A 21,436-nucleotide genomic window follows, 5' to 3' on the forward strand; every position below is an offset into this window, starting at 1 on the left:
GTGTTTTCAGGGTGTTTTTGTGTTTTTCAGGAAGAGAGGTTCGGTAGCCTACGCTTCCCAGAGGCCTTGGCTCTTAAACGCCACCGTTGAGGAGAACATCCTGTTCGACACGGCTCCCAATGAGAAGAGGTATCCCACACACTAGGGCTGCAACCATACACTCACCTAAAGGATTATTAGGAACACCATACTAATACTGTGTTTGACCCCCTTTCGCCTTCAGAACTGCCTTAATTCTACGTGGCATTGATTCAACAAGGTGCTGAAAGCATTCTTTAGAAATGTTGGCCCATATTGATAGGATAGCATCTTGCAGTTGATGGAGATTTGTGGGATGCACATCCAGGGCACGAAGCTCCCGTCCACCACATCCCAAAGATGCTCTATTGGGGTTGAGATCTGGTGACTGTGGGGGCCATTTTAGTACAGTGAACTCATTGTCATGTTCAAGAAACCAATTTGAAATGATTCGAGCTTTGTGACATGGTGCATTATCCTGCTGGAAGTAGCCATCAGAGGATGGGTACATGGTGGTCATAAAGGGATGGACATGGTCAGAAACAATGCTCAGGTAGGCCGTGGCATTTAAACGATGCCCAATTGGCACTAAGGGGCCTAAAGTGTGCCAAGAAAACATCCCCCACACCATTACACCACCACCACCAGCCTGCACAGTGGTAACAAGGCATGATGGATCCATGTTCTCATTCTGTTTACGCCAAATTCTGACTCTACCATCTGAATGTCTCAACAGAAATCGAGACTCATCAGACCAGGCAACATTTTTCCAGTCTTCAACTGTCCAATTTTGGTGAGCTTGTGCAAATTGTAGCCTCTTTTTCCTATTTGTAGTGGAGATGAGTGGTACCCGGTGGGGTCTTCTGCTGTTGTAGCCCATCCGCCTCAAGGTTGTGCGTGTTGCGGCTTCACAAATGCTTTGCTGCATACCTCGGTTGTAACGAGTGGTTATTTCAGTCAAAGTTGCTCTTCTATCAGCTTGAATCAGTCGGCCCATTCTCCTCTGACCTCTAGCATCAACAAGGCATTTTCGCCCACAGGACTGCCGCATATGGGATGTTTTTCCCTTTTCACACCATTCTTTGTAAACCCTAGAAATGGTTGTGCGTGAAAATCCCAGTAACTGAGCAGATTGTGAAATACTCCGACCGGCCCATCTGGCACCAACAACCATGCCACGCTCAAAATTGCTTAAATCACCTTTCTTTCCCATTCTGACATTCAGTTTGGAGTTCAGGAGATTGTCTTGACCAGGACCACACCCCTAAATGCATTGAAGCAACTGCCATGTGATTGGTTGATTAGATAATTGCATTAATGAGAAATTGAACAGGTGTTCCTAATAATCCTTTAGGTGAGTGTATATCACAATACAAAAATACAACAACAAGTATCGTGGATAGTGACAATATGTATCGTGAATAGTTCAACCAAAATAAAACTTACTGTGTGAGAAACAAAATCAAGTTTTCAGAGTTTGAAAATGTTTTGATAATGTTGAATATAATGTATAATAATGCAATGGGGGAATATTTGTTGGTCCTGATAACGCCAAATGTCTGATGTTACCAGTAAAATGTGGCCTACATTATTTTAAATATATCTAGTCAGTGACAGAGATCAAGCATATTCATCTAAAATAATTCTGTATTTTCAGCTTCAGAATCATGAATATGTTTATTCTGGTGTCTCTATTTATAGTCCAAGCCTATTCATTTACACACACAATGTAATATCAAATTTAGCATTTTAATCAAAAGTGAATTTTTGGTTAACCTTTTATCATGTGTCTTGGAGTATCGCAATAATACCGTATCGTGAGTTCAGTATCGTGATATGACATGAGGAATCGTTACACCCCTACCGCACACAGATCCCTGTGATTCCCTAATGTATCCCATCATGTCCTGAACTCCTGATGTTCAGTCATGTGAGAGATGTGTGTGGATGAAAACTGCACAAACACAAAGACTGGTTTTACTCTCGGGCCAAAAGCGGAAGAAAAATGGTTTTGTCCGCTTTACAGATTAACAACCGGGAAAAAACAGTGGGATTCCCAAAGGGCAGTGTTGTCAGCGGGAAACAAATATTAGAGCTTGTCCACGATGTTTTATGTTATGTTAGTGTATCTGTGCAGGAGTTTTCTCTTACAGTTCTCCATTTACAAACGTGAAGTTCCCCGCTGGTTTACACTAGTTAGATCAGTGCTATTTTACTATCAATGTTAGATTAGATTTTGTTTGAAAATTTTCTGTTTTAATTTTAATTGTAAAAGTTTTAATAATTGTAATCATTGTTGTCTATATAGTTGCCATTTATTTGTATGTTAGTTTATTTAGTTTTAGTTATTTTAGTACTTCAACTTAAATGTAAGCAATTTGGCAACTAGATGAAATAAAATAAGTTAGTTTTTTTTTTCAGTCAATATATATATATATATATATATATATATATATATATATATATATATATATATATATATATAGTTGAATTTACTTCTAAACAATTTTAACTCAGAAATTGCTAGTAAATTTCACACAAAAAAAAAGAAACGGCAAGTAACACATTGAATGAAAAAGTTTTGAAGTAGAAAGACTAAAATAGTATTTTCTTGTAAAACATACTCCAATAATCTGTTTTTTTTTTTTTTTGGCGGAGTACTGTAGTTTCATCCTTTTGAACTACCTTAAAGCTAACTTTAAATGTTCCTTTATGAGCCAAAAAAAATACAAAAAAATAATTAATGCTTAAAAGAATGTAAGTGCAATATGAAAAAAAATATTCTTTTTTAACAGGACATGTTATAAACAATAAATATGGTATCAAATATGATACACTACTGCTACTACTAATTTGTTTGATTGACAGTTCAATGTGAAAAGCTTGTAAACTGTTTGAGAGTGTGTAATGATTGAGCTGTTGTCGGTCAGATATAAGGAGGTGATGGAGGTCTGCCAGCTTCAGCCCGACATCGACACCCTTCCACAGGGAGATCAGACGATGATTGGAGAGAGGGTACGTCTGACACAACATTTACATTTACATTTACATTTACATTTACATTTACATTTACATTTAGTCATTTAGCAGACGCTTTTATCCAAAGCGACTTACAAAGTAGGACTAGATTAAGCGAGTCATCATGAAGAGGCAAAAACAAAAAGCAAAAAACTAATCCAAACACATATTCTGCTCATATTCTGCTTATATCTGTCTGAAGTAGTGGTGGAACGCATCACGCAATTCACGGTTCGGTTTACAATTACGCTTTTTGAGCCATGGATCGGATAATTTTTCGGATCAGCAATTAAAAAAAAAAATATATAAAAAAAATAATAATAATAATATATATATATATATAGGCTATATATATAGGCTATATATAGTTACAAATATGGTTTTAAATATAGTTTCATCTTTGTTAAAGCTGTATTTTGTTTTTTTTATTAACATTAATGACACAGTCAATAGTAGGAATATTAGGCTGCTGTCACTTTCCGAATTCCGAATGTGCCGACCAAAAAAACTGACAAACTCTCTTTCTCTCTCTATCTCTCTCTATTTCGATCTCTCTCTCTCTCTCTATTTCAATCTCTCTCTCTCTCTCTCTCTCTCTCTCTCTCTCTCTCTCTATTTCAATCTCTCTCTCTCTCTCTCTCTCTCTCTCTCTCTCTCTCTATCTCTATTTCAATCTCTCTCTCTCTCTCTCTCTCTCTCTCTCTCTCTCTCTCTCTCTCTCCTTTGTCTCTCTATCTCTATCTGTCTCTCTCTCTGCGCACAGATAACATGCGAGTATAAACTTTCACTCTATGATGGTTAAATTTAGCAGTTAATCCGCGAATCACATGCGCACCGAACCGTGTGACCTGATCCGTACGGATCACGGATCAACTGTGACCCGTTCCACCCCTAGTCTGAACTGGTGTTGATGTCCCGGGTCCAGGGCATCATCCTCTCCGGAGGCCAGCGTCAGCGGATCAGCGTGGCTCGAGCGCTGTACCAGCAGACCAATGTGGTTTTCCTGGTGAGTTCTGAGAAACGTTGCGTTCGCCACACTTCCTAAAGCCTCATTCAGTAAAAATAAGCCCCATAACCTTCACTTTCAGGACGACCCGTTTTCAGCTCTGGACATTCACCTCAGCGATCATCTCATGCATGAAGGGATCCTCAAGTTCCTCCGACAGGAAAAGAGGACCGTTGTCCTGGTCACTCACAAACTGCAGTATTTACCTCATGCAGACTGGGTAGGGAGCTTTTTTATTTATTTTTTTATGTACAATGTGTTGAATTACATGATTGACTAATTAACATGTCAGTTTTATTATGGCCGCCTATGACGTTTGCAGTCATTCCATAAGTCGGCCTGAATGGGTCAAACTGTGGGATATAAGTCGAGAAATTACTTGTCATAACATAATTTATGCATTTTCAGAGCAATTAAAAAAGCATCCGAAGCATACATATTATCTATGGAATGCCAAAGCTGACATAATAATAAATAAATAAATACATAAATAAATATACGAAGAAATTAAATACATATATACATAAATAAATGTGAAAATAAATTAAAGGGGAAATAAATAAATGCATACATAATTAAATGAAATTTAATTATACTGTACATAAAAAAGGAAATACAATTATAAATAGGCCTACTCATTTATTTATTTACATTTCTTTGTATATTTATGTATGTATTTATTTATTTATTATTATGTCAGCTTTGGCATTCCATAATGATCAGTATATGTGTTAACTTGACTTGTGTTGATCTGTGTTGGCCAGTTTTGTAAAGTGCTTTCATTGCATTGATGGCACAGATCATCGCGATGCGGGACGGGACGGTCCAGACGCAGGGAACCCTGAAGGACATCCAGTGTGCCGAACCCGAGCTGTTCGAGCAGTGGAGAACCCTGATGAACAGACAGAACAAAGTAAACAAATAAATAAAAAATAAATGTTAAAAAATGTTTTAAAAAAATGTGCTTCTAAAATAAATTTAATGATAATAATATTGATGTATGTATATAATTTATAATATAAAAATATGAACTTATTAATCACAAATAGCTCTCACTTTAGAATAGGAATACCGGGAAATGACATTAATTAAGTGCTTTAAACCAACCTTTATTAGACATTAATTAATTCATATTCAGTGTTCCTCAAAATGTTTACAAAAAAATGACAACACTTTGTTAATTATAGTGACAATAAATGAAGAACTCACTGTTTGTATATAGTCTATTTATTAACTACAGTTTGTAAACTATTAATTAACTTTAAACTAGTAGTATACTAGGAGTGCAAATGATTTATAAGTTCTTTGTTGCTGTATACTTATTGTAAAGTGTTACCAATAAGGTAAATTAATATTTTCATTTTTTATTAATGAATGTATTTATAAAAATAATTATTCAATATGATCTTTGATATTCAAAAATAAATACATCAATATTTTTTTTAAGTAAATGCAGTAATTAATGTATTTATTTTTTAAATGCTTCTGTGATATGAAGTTCATGTAAAATTAAATAAAATATATATTTATTTTATTTTTTATTATTTTTTATTTATTCATTAAATATTAAATTTTTATTTGATATGATGTTCTTCTAAAATAAAATTAAATAATATTTGTATTTTTTAATTAATGTATTTTATAAAAATAATTCTTTGATATAATGTTCTTATTATAAATGAATGTCAGTACTTGTAAATTATTTATTAAATACAGTAAATTAGTGTATTTAATAAATGTATAAATAAATATATTAATTTAATTATAAAAATGCTTCTTTGATATGATGTTTATAAAAAATAAAATAAATAAATGCATATTTCTTTATTTTTATGAATGTATTTATAAAATATTTGATATGATGTTCTTCTAAAATAATATATATTTTATTAATTTATTTATTAAAAAATCTTTGACAAAATTCTTTTAGAATAAAATAAATATATATATTTTTATTTTTTAATTCATTAATTGATTTATAAAAAAATGCTTCTTTGATATGATGTTCTTCTAAAAATCAAATAAAAAAATAAAGCTATTTTATTTATTTAATACATTAAATGAAGTTATGTATGTATATATATATATATATGAAATGCCTCTTTGATGTGATGTTCTTCTAAGCTAACTAAATAAATCAATGCATTTATTTGATTTCTTCATGTCCTGTGTTGGACTGTATTTGACTAATGCAGTGTTTTGTGATTTGCACAGGAGAACAGCACAGAACTGAAGAGGAAGAGCTTCAGACGGGCCATGTACTCCAGAGACACTCTGGCCACGGAGGACGAGGACGAAGGTAAAGCATGAAACTCATCGCCGTCAACAAGATTTGCTGTGCCTCTGTTATTATCAAACATCAGGGAAGAGAGAGAAAAACTTTTGTATTATTAATGTGTTTTTAGGTGCAAGAATTTGTATACTCTAAAACAATGGTGACACACTACAATAAGGTTCATTAGTTAACATTATTTAATGTATTAACTAGCATGAGCTAACTATTAACAACACATTTGTTACTGTATTTGTTCATCTTTGTTAATGTTAGTTAATGAAAATAAAGCTGTTCATTGTTTGTTCATGTTAACTAATGTTAAGATTTTAATAAAGCATTAGTACATTTTGAAATTAACATTAACAAATATTAATAAATCCTGTATGCATTATTAGTTAATGCTAACTAATGAAGTTACCGTAAATAATTGTAAAGCGTTACCAAACACTTGCTCATCCTCTGACAGGTCATTATCATATCATTATCATTATCCGGTTACATAACCAACAGTTTTCTGATCGTGTGCAGCATTGCATCTGTCGTTGTATGATCAGTGTGTTTGTCTTCAGTTCTGCAGTGTGACTCTGCTGTTCTTCTCTTCATGTGTGTGTGTGTGTGTCGGACTCATGGGATTGACCCAGCGGCTGATGTCTCTGTTAGTGAACTGAAAGGTCTGAAAGACTCACCGGCATGTGAATGCTTTGAGCGGATGAATAGCATGAAGCCCGGGGATGTTAAAAATACCAGTGTTCACCAGTGAATCCACTATAATGCAACAAGCTCCTTTCAATCGTAGAGTTATGTAATGCATCGACAACAATACAATACACAAAGCGTTACTGCGCTCCTGTGTTCAGTATGTAGGTGGAAAGTATTTTAAAGTGCTTGATATCCACGAGAAATCCAAGGATACGCTTCTGTCATGGCATTAGTGATACTCATTATACCCCGTCCTGCATTATCTCCACGGTCATGATGACATTCACAATCCTGTGCGAGTCTGAGGCTTGAAATGCATGAAGTGTTTGGAGAAATAGATGCACTTCTCCCTCTTCCTCGTCACGCATGAGTTCATTTCTGCTATTATTCTGCATGTTTATTCAATCATCCTTCTGAGAAAATGACTCTGTTTAAATTAAATCATTGCTTCCAGATCAGCTTGTGACGGTTTATCTCTGATCATTGCTTATCACAAACGTTTGAACTTTTAAAGGAGAAGTGAGTTATTTCTGTGCATCTAGTGTCAACCAACTAAATGTTACTAAATACATTTTATTTTAAATAATGTTTATATTTAATTTTGTTTTTATTTTATGCTTTTACAGTTTTTTAAAATAGTTTTAGTTAATGAAAAATAGCTTAATATATACTATATACTATATATACAGTGAGGAAAATAAGTATTTGAACACCCTGCTATTTTGCAAGTTCTCCCACTTGGAAATCATGGAGGGGTCTGAAATTGTCATCGTAGGTGCATGTCCACTGTGAGAGACATAATCTAAAAAAAAAAAAATCCAGAAATCACAATGTATGATTTTTTAACTATTTATTTGTATGATACAGCTGCAAATAAGTATTTGAACACCTGTCTATCAGCTAGAATTCTGACCCTCAAAGGCCTGTTAGTCTGCCTTTAAAATGTCCACCTCCACTCCATTTATTATCCTAAATTAGATGCACCCGTTTGAGGTCGTTAGCTGCATAAAGACACCTGTCCACCCCATACAATCAGTAAGAATCCAACTACTAACATGGCCAAGACCAAAGAGCTGTCCAAAGACACTAGAGACAAAATTGTACACCTCCACAAGGCTGGAAAGGGCTACGGGGAAATTGCCAAGCAGCTTGGTGAAAAAAGGTCCACTGTTGGAGCAATCATTAGAAAATGGAAGAAGCTAAACATGACTGTCAATCTCCCTCGGACTGGGGCTCCATGCAAGATCTCACCTCGTGGGGTCTCAATGATCCTAAGAAAGGTGAGAAATCAGCCCAGAACTACACGGGAGGAGCTGGTCAATGACCTGAAAAGAGCTGGGACCACCGTTTCCAAGGTTACTGTTGGTAATATACTAAGACGTCATGGTTTGAAATCATGCATGGCACGGAAGGTTCCCCTGCTTAAACCAGCACATGTCAAGGCCCGTCTTAAGTTTGCCAAATGACCATTTGGATGATCCAGAGGAGTCATGGGAGAAAGTCATGTGGTCAGATGAGACCAAAATAGAACTTTTTGGTCAAAATTCCACTAAACGTGTTTGGAGGAAGAAGAATGATGAGTACCATCCCAAGAACACCATCCCTACTGTGAAGCATGGGGGTGGTAGCATCATGCTTTGGGGGTGTTTTTCTGCACATGGGACAGGGCGACTGCACTGTATTAAGGAGAGGATGACCGGGGCCATGTATTGCGAGATTTTGGGGAACAACCTCCTTCCCTCAGTTAGAGCACTGAAGATGGGTCGAGGCTGGGTCTTCCAACATGACAATGACCCGAAGCACACAGCCAGGATAACCAAGGAGTGGCTCTGTAAGAAGCATATCAAGGTTCTGGCGTGGCCTAGCCAGTCTCCAGACCTAAACCCAATAGAGAATATTTGGAGGGAGCTCAAACTCCGTGTTTCTCAGCGACAGCCCAGAAACCTGACTGATCTAGAGAAGATCTGTGTGGAGGAGTGGGCCAAAATCCCTCCTGCAGTGTGTGCAAACCTGGTGAAAAACTACAGGAAACGTTTGACCTCTGTAATTGCAAACAAAGGCTACTGTACCAAATATTAACATTGATTTTCTCAGGTGTTCAAATACTTATTTGCAGCTGTATCATACAAATAAATAGTTAAAAAATCATACATTGTGATTTCTGGATTTTTTTTTTAGATTATGTCTCTCACAGTGGACATGCACCTACGATGACAATTTCAGACCCCTCCATGATTTCCAAGTGGGAGAACTTGCAAAATAGCAGGGTGTTCAAATACTTATTTTCCTCACTGTATATATATATACATACACTATTTGGACAGAATGCAATTCCAAAATTATACATTTCACTCTCATATAATTCGTTCCGGCTGATCTGAGCGTGATCTGTGGCTGAACTCTGCTTAACCTCAGTCAGAATGAGATTGAATGGTGTTGTGTTGTGTGTGTGTGTGTGTGTGTGTGTGTGTGTGTGTGAGTTTGTTTTCATGACAACTGAGGACATTTTTATGATAACACACCTGCAAATGAGGACACTCGGGAAAATACGTGATTTATGAGGACATTTTGGGGGTCCTCATTTTTCAAATGGCTTTAAAAACATACTAAGCAGTGTTTTTTTTTAAATGTAAAAATGCAGAATGTCTCCTGTGATGGGTAGGTTTAGGGATAGGGGCAGTGTAAGGGGATAGAATATACAGTTTGTACAGTATAAAAACCATTACGCCTATGGAATGTCCTCACAAATCACATAAACATGGCTGTGTGTGTGTGTGTGTGTGTGTGTGTGTGTGTGTGTGTGTGTGTGTGTTGTGTGTTTGCAGACAGCTCAGCCAGCACAGATGAGGAGAGCCTCAGGGCGGAGCTGCGTCACAGGACCCACCTCCCCTGGAGCTCGTTGTTCTCGTACCTGAGATCCGCAGGCCTGGCCCTGCTCGCTCTGCTCGTGTTCTCTCAGCTCTGCAAACACACACTCATGGTGGCCATCGACTTCTGGCTCGCTCACTGGACCACACACGTCATCTCAGCTCAGATCGAGACCAGTGAGAGGAACTGCACCTTCACTGGGGTGAGAGAACTGAGACACACACACACACACACACACACACGCGTAATCGCAGCGCAGATCGAGACCAGTGAGAGGAACTGCACCTTCACTGGGGTGAGAGAACTGAGACACACACACACAAACACACACACACACACACACACACACACACACGCGCGCGTAATCGCAGCGCAGAACGAGACCAGTGAGAGGAACTGCACCTTCACTGGGGTGAGAAAACTGAGACACACACACACACACACACACACATTAACCCGACCCCTAAACCTACCCATCACACACACACACACACACACACACACACACACACACAAACATACACACACACTAACACGTCCCCTAAACCTACCCATCACACAAAACTTTCTGCATTTTTACATTTGAAAAAAAAAACTTTAATTACATTATTTTTATACCAGATTTACAAATGAGGACATCCCTAAAGGAGGTTTTTGTCAGGTTTTGGTCACTTCTGGGTACAGATTTGTCCCCAAAATATAGTTTAGTTACACACACACACACTGCAGTAACATCAGGCTCTGTAGTCTCAAGGGTCTGACCACAGATGTTTGTCTCGCTCGAGTCCCAGTAGACTGTGTGTCCACAACTTATCTCTGGTAAAAGTGTTTCACATTTTCATAGAATTTTCATAATAGGGTAATTCCCGTTCAAAGGTTGGGTCTGAAAGATTTTTGTTTTTGAAATAAATCAAGGGTGAGATCACACTCGTCAGATTTGGTTGGATTGTTTACTATAAGTAACGTCTTGGTTACGTATGTAACTCTCGTTCCCTGAGGAGGGAACGGAGACGTTACGCCAGAGAATGACGAAATGGGGGTTTCGCTTAGAAGCCTATCACCTTCGAGTTCTTACAAAACGAGATAATGGCAAGGCCATGGGTCTGCGGATTTTGCATTGCGCAACTCCGCCCCACCGCGTGGGTATAAAAGGAGCAGTGCGATAATCTCGCATTGTTATGCTGAGGAGCCGAGACTGAACTCCCGGCTGTTCCAGCCGTACATCGGTTGTGGCAGGTGGACGTAACATCTCCGTTCCCTCCTCAGGGAACAAGGGTTACATACGTTACCGAGACGTTCCCTTTTGTTCAGTCACTTGAATGATGAAATGGGAGTGCCAATTCAATCTTGCCACAGCGGCTGTCTTCCAGTGCCCTGCACAAGTCTGAGCTCCCTGTCATGAGAACAGCACGGACGAAGGGCTAGGCTTAACGCAAGAATACCAAGGTACACTGGGTGGCATATCCCCGGTGGAATATGTAACACAGTGCCTACCCGTAGGGATGACTTAGAATACACATATAACCCGAGAGTGGGATGCATATGGAAGCTCAGAGGTATCCAGCCCGCAGGGTGGAATGTTTCAACCTTGAGATGGCAAGAGGGGGCTTGCCGAGGGAAAACACGTGCTCGGAGGAGACTTGGAAATACACATGGGGGTTGCCCAACAGGGGAACCATGCTCGTGGAGGCACCTAGCCAATCACAAGGGCTGACCGACCGGGCATGCACTCTGGTGACGGCATCAACAGTGCAGGAGGAACTCAGGGTCTAAGAAGAACTCATCTGAGTTTAATAGCGCATGTATCCAGTCCGTGGAGTGGAATGGCGCAGCCGGCTAGTGGAAGTGAGTACATGAGAGTACATGAGAAAGGAGGTCCTTCCTCAGAGGAATTGGCCAGGAAGGGGCTGTCGCGAGGAGCACCAGTTCGGAGAACCAAGTCCGGTTGGGCCAATGAGGCACAACCAAAAGGACCTGCTCCTCATCCACCCTGATCTTGCACAGGACCTGTGCAAGAAGGCTCACTGGGGGAAACGCATACTTGCGGAGGCCCCTTGGCCAGCTGTGCATTAGTGCATCTGTGCCGAGGGTCCCCTCGGTCAGGGAATAAAACAAGTGGTAATGGGAAGAGTCTAGGGAGGCAAACAGATCTACCTGTGCATTGCCGAACTGTTCCCAAATCAGCTGAACCGTCTGGGGATAGAGTCTCTATTTACCAGGGAGAGGCTGAAACCATGAGAGCTCGTCGGGTGCACGGTTCAGCTCTCCCGGGATGTGAATGGCCAAAGCGACCTCAGATGCTTCTGACTCCATAGGAGGAGATGGCGGGCGAGTTGCGACATACGGAGGGAACGTAGACCACCTTGTCGGTTGATGTATGCTACTGTCGCTGTGTTGTCTGAACGGACTAGTACGTGTTGTTCCTTGAGCAACGCCCGGAAGTGGTGCAGAGCCAAGTGTACTGCCAGCAACTCGAGGCAATTGACATGCCAAAGGCGCTGGGGTCCTGTCCAGGAGCCCGCAGAAGCATGTCCATTGCACATGGTACCCCAGCCTGTGGTGGAGGCATCTGTTGATACAACAACATGCCTGGAAACTCGTTCTAAGGGCACTCCGGCCCGAAGAAAGGAGAGGTTCGACCACGGGGTGAAGGTCTGACGGCAGGCCCGAGTAACTGGTACCCGGAGCGTGCCCTGTTGCCATGCCCACCTCGGGACTCGATCGCGAAGCCAGTGCTGAAGCGGTCTCATATGAAGCAGTCCGAGCGGAGTGGCTACCACTGCGGACGCCATATGCCCCAGGAGTCTCTGAAATAATTTCAGTGGAACCGCATTCTTGCCCTTGAATTGACTCAGACAGTTCAGCAGTGACTGTGCTTCTGTTCATTACATGCCCACCATTCGAGAGGATTCCCTATGGTGGGAATGTCAGGCATCTGAAAAAAATCTTGAATCTCATCTTTACTGTACACTTTGCCGTAGATTTGCGGCTTTTGTAGTTACATCCAAAGAGCTCCTCAAGATCAGCCTTGAGTCTTGTTTTTTATGCTCACTGGGCAACGCATTGGTTGTCCCACTGTAGCCCGCGGCAACCTCCTGTTCACCTGTTGTGACAGTGAAATATGCATCAAGAAGTGGTTTATAAAAAAAAACATAAAAAAAAAAACATTTACTATGGATTTTTAGCTCACCTGAAGTTTCTGAATGCTTTGTCTCGCTGTCGTGCAATAATTCGGCGAGATGAGCTTTGGCATCCTCTCTGGCTTTCTCTGGTAGAAACAGCAAACGCTTAAACCGTGGATCCAACATGCACGCGCTAATAGGTAGAGATTTGGCTACGGTTTCAGAGTCCAGTTTAAACCGCATACAGAGCTGTTTCCGAACTGTCTCTTTGAATGCCTGAGTGGCTGTGAGATCACCCGCGCCGGGCCGCAGAGTGTTTTCTGTCAGATTGATAAGCACTGGATATAGAATGGAAAGGCCGACGTGCAGCTCTCCACACATGATTGTTGTCGCCTTAGCCAGCGGACTCAGTATGGGAAGCAGCTGTTCAATCAGATCCCAGCAAGATGACTTTATTGCCAGTGTTTTTCGATACTGGACATTAGTTACCGCTTCGTCAGCGAGTACAGCTTGCACTGGGATTCTCTGCTCGTAAAGCCGATCCAACATGTCGAATGTGGAATTCCATCTAGGAGCACAATCACGTTGGAGTTTTCTCCCTCTGATGGATAGCTGCTCCTGACGTGCTTTCAATGCGCGGGTCGCCACTGAAGAGTGACGGAAGTGACTGACGGCACGCTTGGTAGCGTCAATGGCCTTCGAGACCACAGGTAAATCCAAACCTGCCTTAACTGCAAGCTGTAACGTGTGTCCGCTGCAACCAATGTGGTGGGGCAAGGCCTCACAGATTTCCATGGCCAAGGTCATATTGTTTGCGTTGTCATGAACTGTGCAGAATATGCATAACTCCCACTCATTAATGGTTTCTGTGAGCTTCTGTGCAATGTTGACAGCAGTGTGTCTCCCTGGCATGATAGTGGTGCCTAACACTCTTGATTTCATCTCCCATAGTTCATTGATGTAGTGAGCCGTTATTGTTATATATGGATCCATGGTGCAAGAAGTCCAGAGATCAGTAGTTAGGGAGATGTTCTTGCCTTTCATTTCAGATGCAATGTCCGCTTTTAGAGACTCGTATTTGTGGCCAATTTCTTTCCAGAGTGTAGCATTCGATGGAACGGTGTAACTGGGTTCAAAGAAGTCGATAATTCCCCTGAATCTCTGAAACTGAAAAAGACTGAAGAGAAAATTGAACTGAAAAATCCCTCTCCTGAAACTCTGCAGTTTCAGGAGAGGGATTTTTCAGTTCAATTTTCTCTTCAGTCTTTTTCAGTTTACTGTTTTCTGTGAGCATATTTGTGTTCAGTCCAGTGTAAATATTTCTGCTGTGCATATGTTGCACTGACTTGTTTGGTGAAAAAAATAAAATAGCCTAATAATAATAATGTTTCAACAGCATGTGTGTGTCTCTGCAAATATTTCTTTGCATGTGAACAATCTGAAGAATTTTCTACAATTTGAACTATTTTAGTATTATGGCAAAGCATACTGAAGATGAGAGTGCTTTTCATTACGCCCAACAGTGTGTGGTTGGTTAGACAAAAATCTGATAATATGAATGAAGTGTGTCCCATTTTGTGCAAAAGTTTGATTTGATAATGCTATGTGTAGTTTTGGTTGCAGTGCTTCATTTTGCAGGATATATGAGGTATTTTGCAGTTTGCGTGTGTGGTTTTGTGAATTGTGTTAAGTATTTTGATAAAACCAGCATAGTTTGCAAAATCATGTGTTAGCAATTGGAAAAAACTGTAACTTTAAAAATGATTGTGTGTTTTGAGTGTATGTTAATCATGTTTCCAATCTTCCGTTCAGGAGTGTGTGTTCCAGCACTCGCTGTACCTGCAGGTGTTCAGTGTGTTGTGTGTTCTGGGGATCGTCCTGTGTCTCGTCACGTCTCTGGCGGTCGAGTGGACGGGTTTACGAGTGTCCAGAGAGCTTCACTGCAGCCTCCTCCGCATCATCGTGCTCGCGCCCATGAGGTGTGTGTGTGTGTGTGTGTGAGTGTGTGAGTTCAGGGCTGCCATCACAGCTCATGCTGACTGAAACCAAATGCATGATGTTCTGTGTTTCTCCTCAGGCTGTTCGAGACAACGCCACTGGGGAACATCCTGAACCGATTCTCCACTGACACCAACACAATCGATCAGGTACAGCAGGGTTTCCCTCAGCTGCTCTTCTGGCAGTTTTGAACGAAAAATGTTATATTTGTTTATTTTTATTTTTTATTTTATTCATTGGAATTGTACGAAACTTGGTAAAGGTTTGAACACACACACACAAATAATAAAATAATGGACATGATTCAAACTGGTTAAATGGTCCTAAAATACACAGTCACACTTGTGCTCCTCGCGGTCAAAAATTTGGATTTTTTTGACAACTTTGATTTTATCACAGTTTTAGAGTAAACGTGTTTTTGAAAAAAATATATTTCATATAAAAGTTGAAAATAGTATTTTTGCAAATTTTTCATAACAATAATTTACAATAAACAACTTTTTTAAGCGATAATCTGCCAAGTGTCGTCTTTGAAAAGAGATCGAACTTCAGTCTGTCGCTCTAAAGCATTCAAGATTTACGACAGTTTAAGTTGGATATTAAGTTGTCTATTGAAGTAGTCTATTTCAGTAATTCAGGTCTATGCTCAAAAAGTGAATAAATTTATTATAAAAACAGCGTAAATATAATGTAGTACCATAAAATCCCCTAAAATACAAAATATTAAATAAAAAACATCATCGAACTAAAATATACATAAAATAAAAAAATAAAGCAATTGGGTCATTTTTGTGTGACATGCATAGAGCACAGAGGGTTGGAGACACACATGACGTGTTCTGCATGTCTGATCTGAGATCTGGTGTCTGGTGTGATTATTCCAGCATATTCCGGTCACGATGGAGTGTTTGATTCGCTCGACTCTGCTGTGTGTGTCGGCGGTGGGCGTCATCTCGTACGTTACGCCGGTGTTCCTCATCGCTCTGCTGCCGCTGGCCGTCGCCTGCTACTTCATACAGAAGTATTTCAGAGTCGCTTCCAGGTTAGAACTTACACAACACACACGAGAGGAACAATGTGACAAAAAAGAGAGAAACAAAATTTTAAACTATTTAACCCTTTCATGCATGAATTATGATAACCTCAGTCAGGATTTTTTTTCCTGTGTTTTTATTGCTCTTAGGGCATGAAAAACAAGATTTTAATTTATTTAATTTTTTTTACACATTTTTCAAAGAGATTTTCAGATGTCCACTTGAGTGGACAGCATGCGTTTATGGTTTCAACTGAAGAGATACTGTATTAAACATAATACAATAATCAAACAGATAAAGTATGTGTATTTAATTTTTTTATTAAATCATAATTAATTTGTATAATTTATTACATTTTTTTTTTTTTTTTATATTTTATATTTAATGTCGTTTTTTTTTATTATATTCCCTATTATTTCTCAAAATAATTTATTTAATTTATTATGTTTTTTATTTTATTTTATATTTACCATTGTTTTTTTTGTTTTTCTTTGTATTATACTTCTAACAAATTAAAAAATGTTTAAATGATACAAAATGTACATATTTATTTTTTTATAATGTATTGCATTTGTATTTTTCTGTCTATTAGTATTATGTTTCCTATTATTCCCAAAATGTAAAAAAGCTTTAATGATACATACATTTTTATATTTAATTTTTATAACTTATTACATTTTTTTTATATTGTAAATTTAATGTCATTTTTGTATTATATTTCCTATTATTTCTCAAAAAGTAATGTTACAATGATACAAAATGTTTATCTATCTATCTATCTATCTATCTATCTATCTATATATATATACACTTTTTTAATAAAAAAAATGTTTTAATGATACAAAATGGTAAAATAATACACAAAATTGTAATCTAGTTTATATCAGTAATTGGTGATTGTATCCTCTGCTGTGGTGTTGTGTGTGTGTGTGTGTGTGTGTGTTAGAGACCTGCAGCAGTTGGAGGACAGCACTGAGATGCCGCTTCTGTCCCATTTCTCTCAGACCGTAGAGGGGCTCACAACCATCAGAGCGTTCAGGTACCACACACACACACACACACGCCAGCGATGCGCGGGTCAATGTATAAACAACCCGCACCCGACCGACGTTTTCAACTAACCCGCATTTCTGAATATTCTGCTCCGCTCGCTCAACCCAGAACGGCCTGCTGGTTCGAAAATATGTGGAATAAGGGCTGCCTCCGACTATTTTTTTTTTTTCTAGTCGACTAGTAGTTGTTCATTTAAGCCATTCGTGGACAAGTCTATAGCCTACAGGATAATAAGTGTTATGACCACACACATAAAGCTTGCCACAAAGAACCGGTTAAAGTAATGATTATGAATGTGTCTAAATTAGCAAGGAGACATTTAATTGTTTAGTAATAAACTGGTGTTTTCTGTAAAGATGAAGTTGACGATGCGGACTCGCCATGAACGCCAGAGAGAAATGCACATTTCATATGGATTACATAATCAGAGAGTAGCCTATTTATTTTGGTTTTGAATATTTTCGTTTAAAAGTAGACATTTCAAGCTTTCTGTAATATATAGCCTATATTTCTCAAATCTGTGAGGCACAAGCTGAGTTTCGGCGCCGTCCAGTTCACGTGCAATGCAAGTGATCGTGCCGGCTCCTTATTACATTGCCTGCTATATATTTGCTTCTTATTCATTAAATACGGGCAATTGATTGATAAAACATTGATCAAAATTAAGATACAATTTATACAAAACGAAAATCTTTTAAAAAGAGTTTTCTATAAAACAAAACTTAATGAAGTCGTCAAAATCATGTTTTACCAGAAACAGCGCCGTTGCTAGGAGGGTGCCAGCGCCTCTGCCTCTCAGCGCCTCTGCCTCGCGAGTGGATGATATCCCTGAAGACGCCTAGCAATGATATACCTTTAGTGGTAGTATACCTTTAGTTAAGTTATACCTTAAGAGTCTTCGTAGCGCACTAAGAGACAGCGTTATCGGGAAACGCAGCCCAGGTATAATGCGTATGATGCGTAATGGAGATTCCAAAGCGTATGGCGTTATTTTCCTGTCAAATGTCGAGAGCGCATTATTGTAGCGCGAAAGTACATTAATATAACGCGCGAGCGCGAATCTCTCTGCTCGCGCGCGGAATATAATGTGCCGAGTGCGAATCTCTCTGCTCGCGCGAGAGAACTGGGCGCGCGCTCTCAGATACACCCTGCTCTTGTAAGAATTTTCTCTAGGCTCGTTCAGAGAATATGCCTGCACTTAAAACGTGTTCAGTGCAATCGCGAATCTCTCCTCTTTGCTTAAAATAAGCGTGTATGTGCTTAGACTGTGTCCCGTGCGTTCGCGCATGCCTAAGTACTTCTCTTCAGTTTCTTTTTATTTTATTTTTATTAATGCCAAGGTATCAAAAATATAACTTAAATAGCAAAAATGTACAAATTACATACAACGGAATAAAGAAAGCAAAGCAGCATATATATATATAGCCTGTACATATGCTCATAACAAATAAAATAAAAAAACAGAACAGAAAGCTGTAATGAAATAAATTAAAAAGTTGAAACAAGTTTATTGTCTTAAGAGCTTTAAGATTCTTAGATAACAAAATGCTTTGGATGTATTGTTGGACCTCTCTTCTAAAAACAACGAATAAGGGATTCTGCTGAGTGAATTTACTACGGTGAATGTGAAATTTTGCAAGGAACAATAATAGATTAATAATAGAATACTCATTAAATTTAGCTTTTTGTATATTAAAGAAACCAAACAGTACATCCTTAAAAAGCAAAGAGAAGTCCGGAAGCACAAAATTCAACCCAAAATAACTGTGTGTGAGGACAATCCCAGAAGATATGAAGAACAGTTTCATCTGGGGCACCACAAAAAGAACAACTTGTGTTTATGATTTAAACCTTTTCAAAAGCTACATTTAATGAGTATTTTATTATTAATCTATTATTGTTCCTTGCAAAATGTCACATTCACCGTAGTAAATTCACTCCCTTATTCATTGTTTTTAGAAGAGAGGTCCAACAATACATCCAAAGCATTTCGTTATCTAAGAATCTTAAAGCTCTTAAGACAATAAACTTGTTTCAACTTTTTATTTCATTAAAACTTTCTGTTCTGTTTTTTTATTTTATTTGTTATGAGCATATGTACAGGCTATATATATATATATATATATATATATATATATATATATATATGCTGCTTTACTTTCTTTATTCCGTTGTATGTAATTTGTACATTTTTGCTATGTAAGTTATATTTTTGATATTTTGATAGAGAAGTACTTAGGCATGCACGAACGCACGGGACACAGTCTAAGCACATACACGCTTACTTTAAGCGAAGAGGAGAGATTCGCGATTGCACTGAACACGTTTTAAGTGCAGGCATATTCTCTGTGCGAGCCCAGAGAAAATACTTACAAGAGCAGGGTGTATCTGAGAGCGCGAGAGATTCGCGCTCGCGCATTATATTAATGTACTTTCGCGCTACAATAATGCGCTCTCAACATTTGACAGGAAAATAACGCCATAAAAGCGCTCTTCTTTGGTCAGAACCACGGAGAGCGATCGCGGAGGTCCGTCCTATGCACCGAAACTTTTAACAGTGCAACAAAATATTTAAAGAGTATCAAGCTATTAAAATCTATATTATGTATACGCACAGATAATATAACATAGGCTATATTAGTCAATATTTTTTTATTAGGTTAAGCAGTGATTGGATAACATTTTTTATTTTTTATTTAACGTTTTTAATTTAAGGCCCACCCACAATTGGTCTGGCCCATCCAAAACTGGAATCCTGGCGCCGTGCCTGGTTGGTCGTGCCAGTTTTGTGGCTATCAAATGTGTAAATAGCATCGCAAGAAGTACACATGACAAAGCCAGCACTTTGGTCATCATCTTTCATTATTTCGGCAAATGTCTCCCACACTTTGCTCTTTCTATTTGTGTATTTGCGGAGCTTCCACTCCCCAGTCTTCACCTTTTCTCTTGCCGCCTCCATCTCTACCTGCAGACTGAGCTCGTGCGTCATCGTACTTCTTGCCAGTTATTCAGCCAATAAAGTGTAGACCTATGTATTTCATAGAAAATTGTGTCTAGTACTATATAAATTACAATGGTTTAATTGGCATCTTTATTTCAAACGACCCGACCGACAGCGACCCGAATATCATTAAAAATATTTTTGGATGACTCGTAACCGCGGGTAACCGCAGGCACCCGGTCATTTTGGATCAACCCGCGCATCACTGACACACACACACACGCACACGCACACACACGCACATGCACGCACGCACGCACACACGCACGCACACACACACGCACACACAAACACGCACACACACATCTGTGCTGATGTGGACTGGACGGTGTTTTGTCTCAGGCATGAGCAGAAGTTTAAGAAGAAGCTGCTGGAACACACAGATGCTAATAACATCTCCTCGCTCTTCCTGACGGCGGCCAATCGCTGGCTGGAGGTTCGCATGGTAATCAAACATCTGCATATATTTAAATTACACATATTCATATACAGTAGTCCACATTTGAAGTGGATCAAAACCTTTCATCAAAGTTATACATTATTTTTGATCAATACCCGTTCTTGTCTTAGGACAACTTTGATGAACTTTAAACTTCAAATGTTGACTACTGTATATACCACATATATATTTGCTTATTATTAATTTCAGCATGTTATAAATGCATTTGACAATATTCATTTAGCAGTTGTATAATGCATGTTGTCCCAGGGAAACGGGTCATGTGAGTTGTGTGTGTGCAGGAATACGTCGGGGCGTTTGTGGTTCTGATCGCGGCTGTCGCCTCTATAACCAGTGCGTTATACAGCCAGCTCTCAGCGGGACTGGTGGGACTGGGACTGACCTATGCATTAATGGTAAACTGGAGAACTCAAGCCTCCACACAGCCGTTACCAGTGTGAGTTCAGGCGTCTAACAGTGTGTGTGTGTGTGTGTGTTGCTGAAGGTGTCGAACTACCTGAACTGGATTGTGCGTAATCTGGCTGATATGGAGGTCCAGTTGGGCTGTGTGAAGAGAGTCAGCGCTCTGATACACACTGATGCGGAGAGCTACGACGGACTCATGAGTGAGTGAACACCACTGACTAAACACACTATAACTGAAAGCAACATTGTTTTGTTTTTAAATTAATTATAAAAAAATATGAATATCTGAATCAAATATTATTTTTCAAATCATAATCAGAGTAAGTATAAAGGTATATAAAATATATATAAATAAATTATTAATTTCATGGTGAATTGTAGTGAATATATATATATATATACAGTAGTTCATATTCATTCAGAAAAAAGTAATAATAAATAATAATAAAAATTTGAGAACATATGAAGAATTTATTTAA

The 21,436-nt window shown here is 38.9% G+C and overlaps 1 protein-coding gene across 2 annotated transcripts in view; it reads left to right on the plus strand.

The window, feature by feature from the left end:
* Positions 1-21,436, plus strand: part of abcc8b (ATP-binding cassette, sub-family C (CFTR/MRP), member 8b) — a 62,204-nt gene that overhangs the window by 30,682 nt on the left and 10,086 nt on the right. The window contains exons 20-33 of one of the 2 annotated variants that reach the window (XM_084125174.1): positions 31-129; positions 2,949-3,033; positions 3,932-4,042; positions 4,125-4,262; positions 4,842-4,955; positions 6,257-6,341; positions 9,842-10,086; positions 14,819-14,985; positions 15,084-15,153; positions 15,889-16,046; positions 16,985-17,077; positions 20,435-20,537; positions 20,834-20,947; positions 21,037-21,157. In XM_084125174.1, the coding sequence (XP_083981300.1) occupies positions 31-129; positions 2,949-3,033; positions 3,932-4,042; positions 4,125-4,262; positions 4,842-4,955; positions 6,257-6,341; positions 9,842-10,086; positions 14,819-14,985; positions 15,084-15,153; positions 15,889-16,046; positions 16,985-17,077; positions 20,435-20,537; positions 20,834-20,947; positions 21,037-21,157 (1,703 nt within the window). The remainder of the gene's footprint in view (positions 1-30; positions 130-2,948; positions 3,034-3,931; positions 4,043-4,124; positions 4,263-4,841; positions 4,956-6,256; positions 6,342-9,841; positions 10,087-14,818; positions 14,986-15,083; positions 15,154-15,888; positions 16,047-16,984; positions 17,078-20,434; positions 20,538-20,833; positions 20,948-21,036; positions 21,158-21,436) is intronic. The other variant, XM_084125175.1, reaches the window with a different exon arrangement.

Source organism: Abramis brama (assembly GCF_963993115.1).
Source record: "Abramis brama genome assembly, chromosome: 9".
In the NCBI taxonomy this organism is placed as follows: Eukaryota; Metazoa; Chordata; class Actinopteri; order Cypriniformes; family Leuciscidae; genus Abramis; species Abramis brama.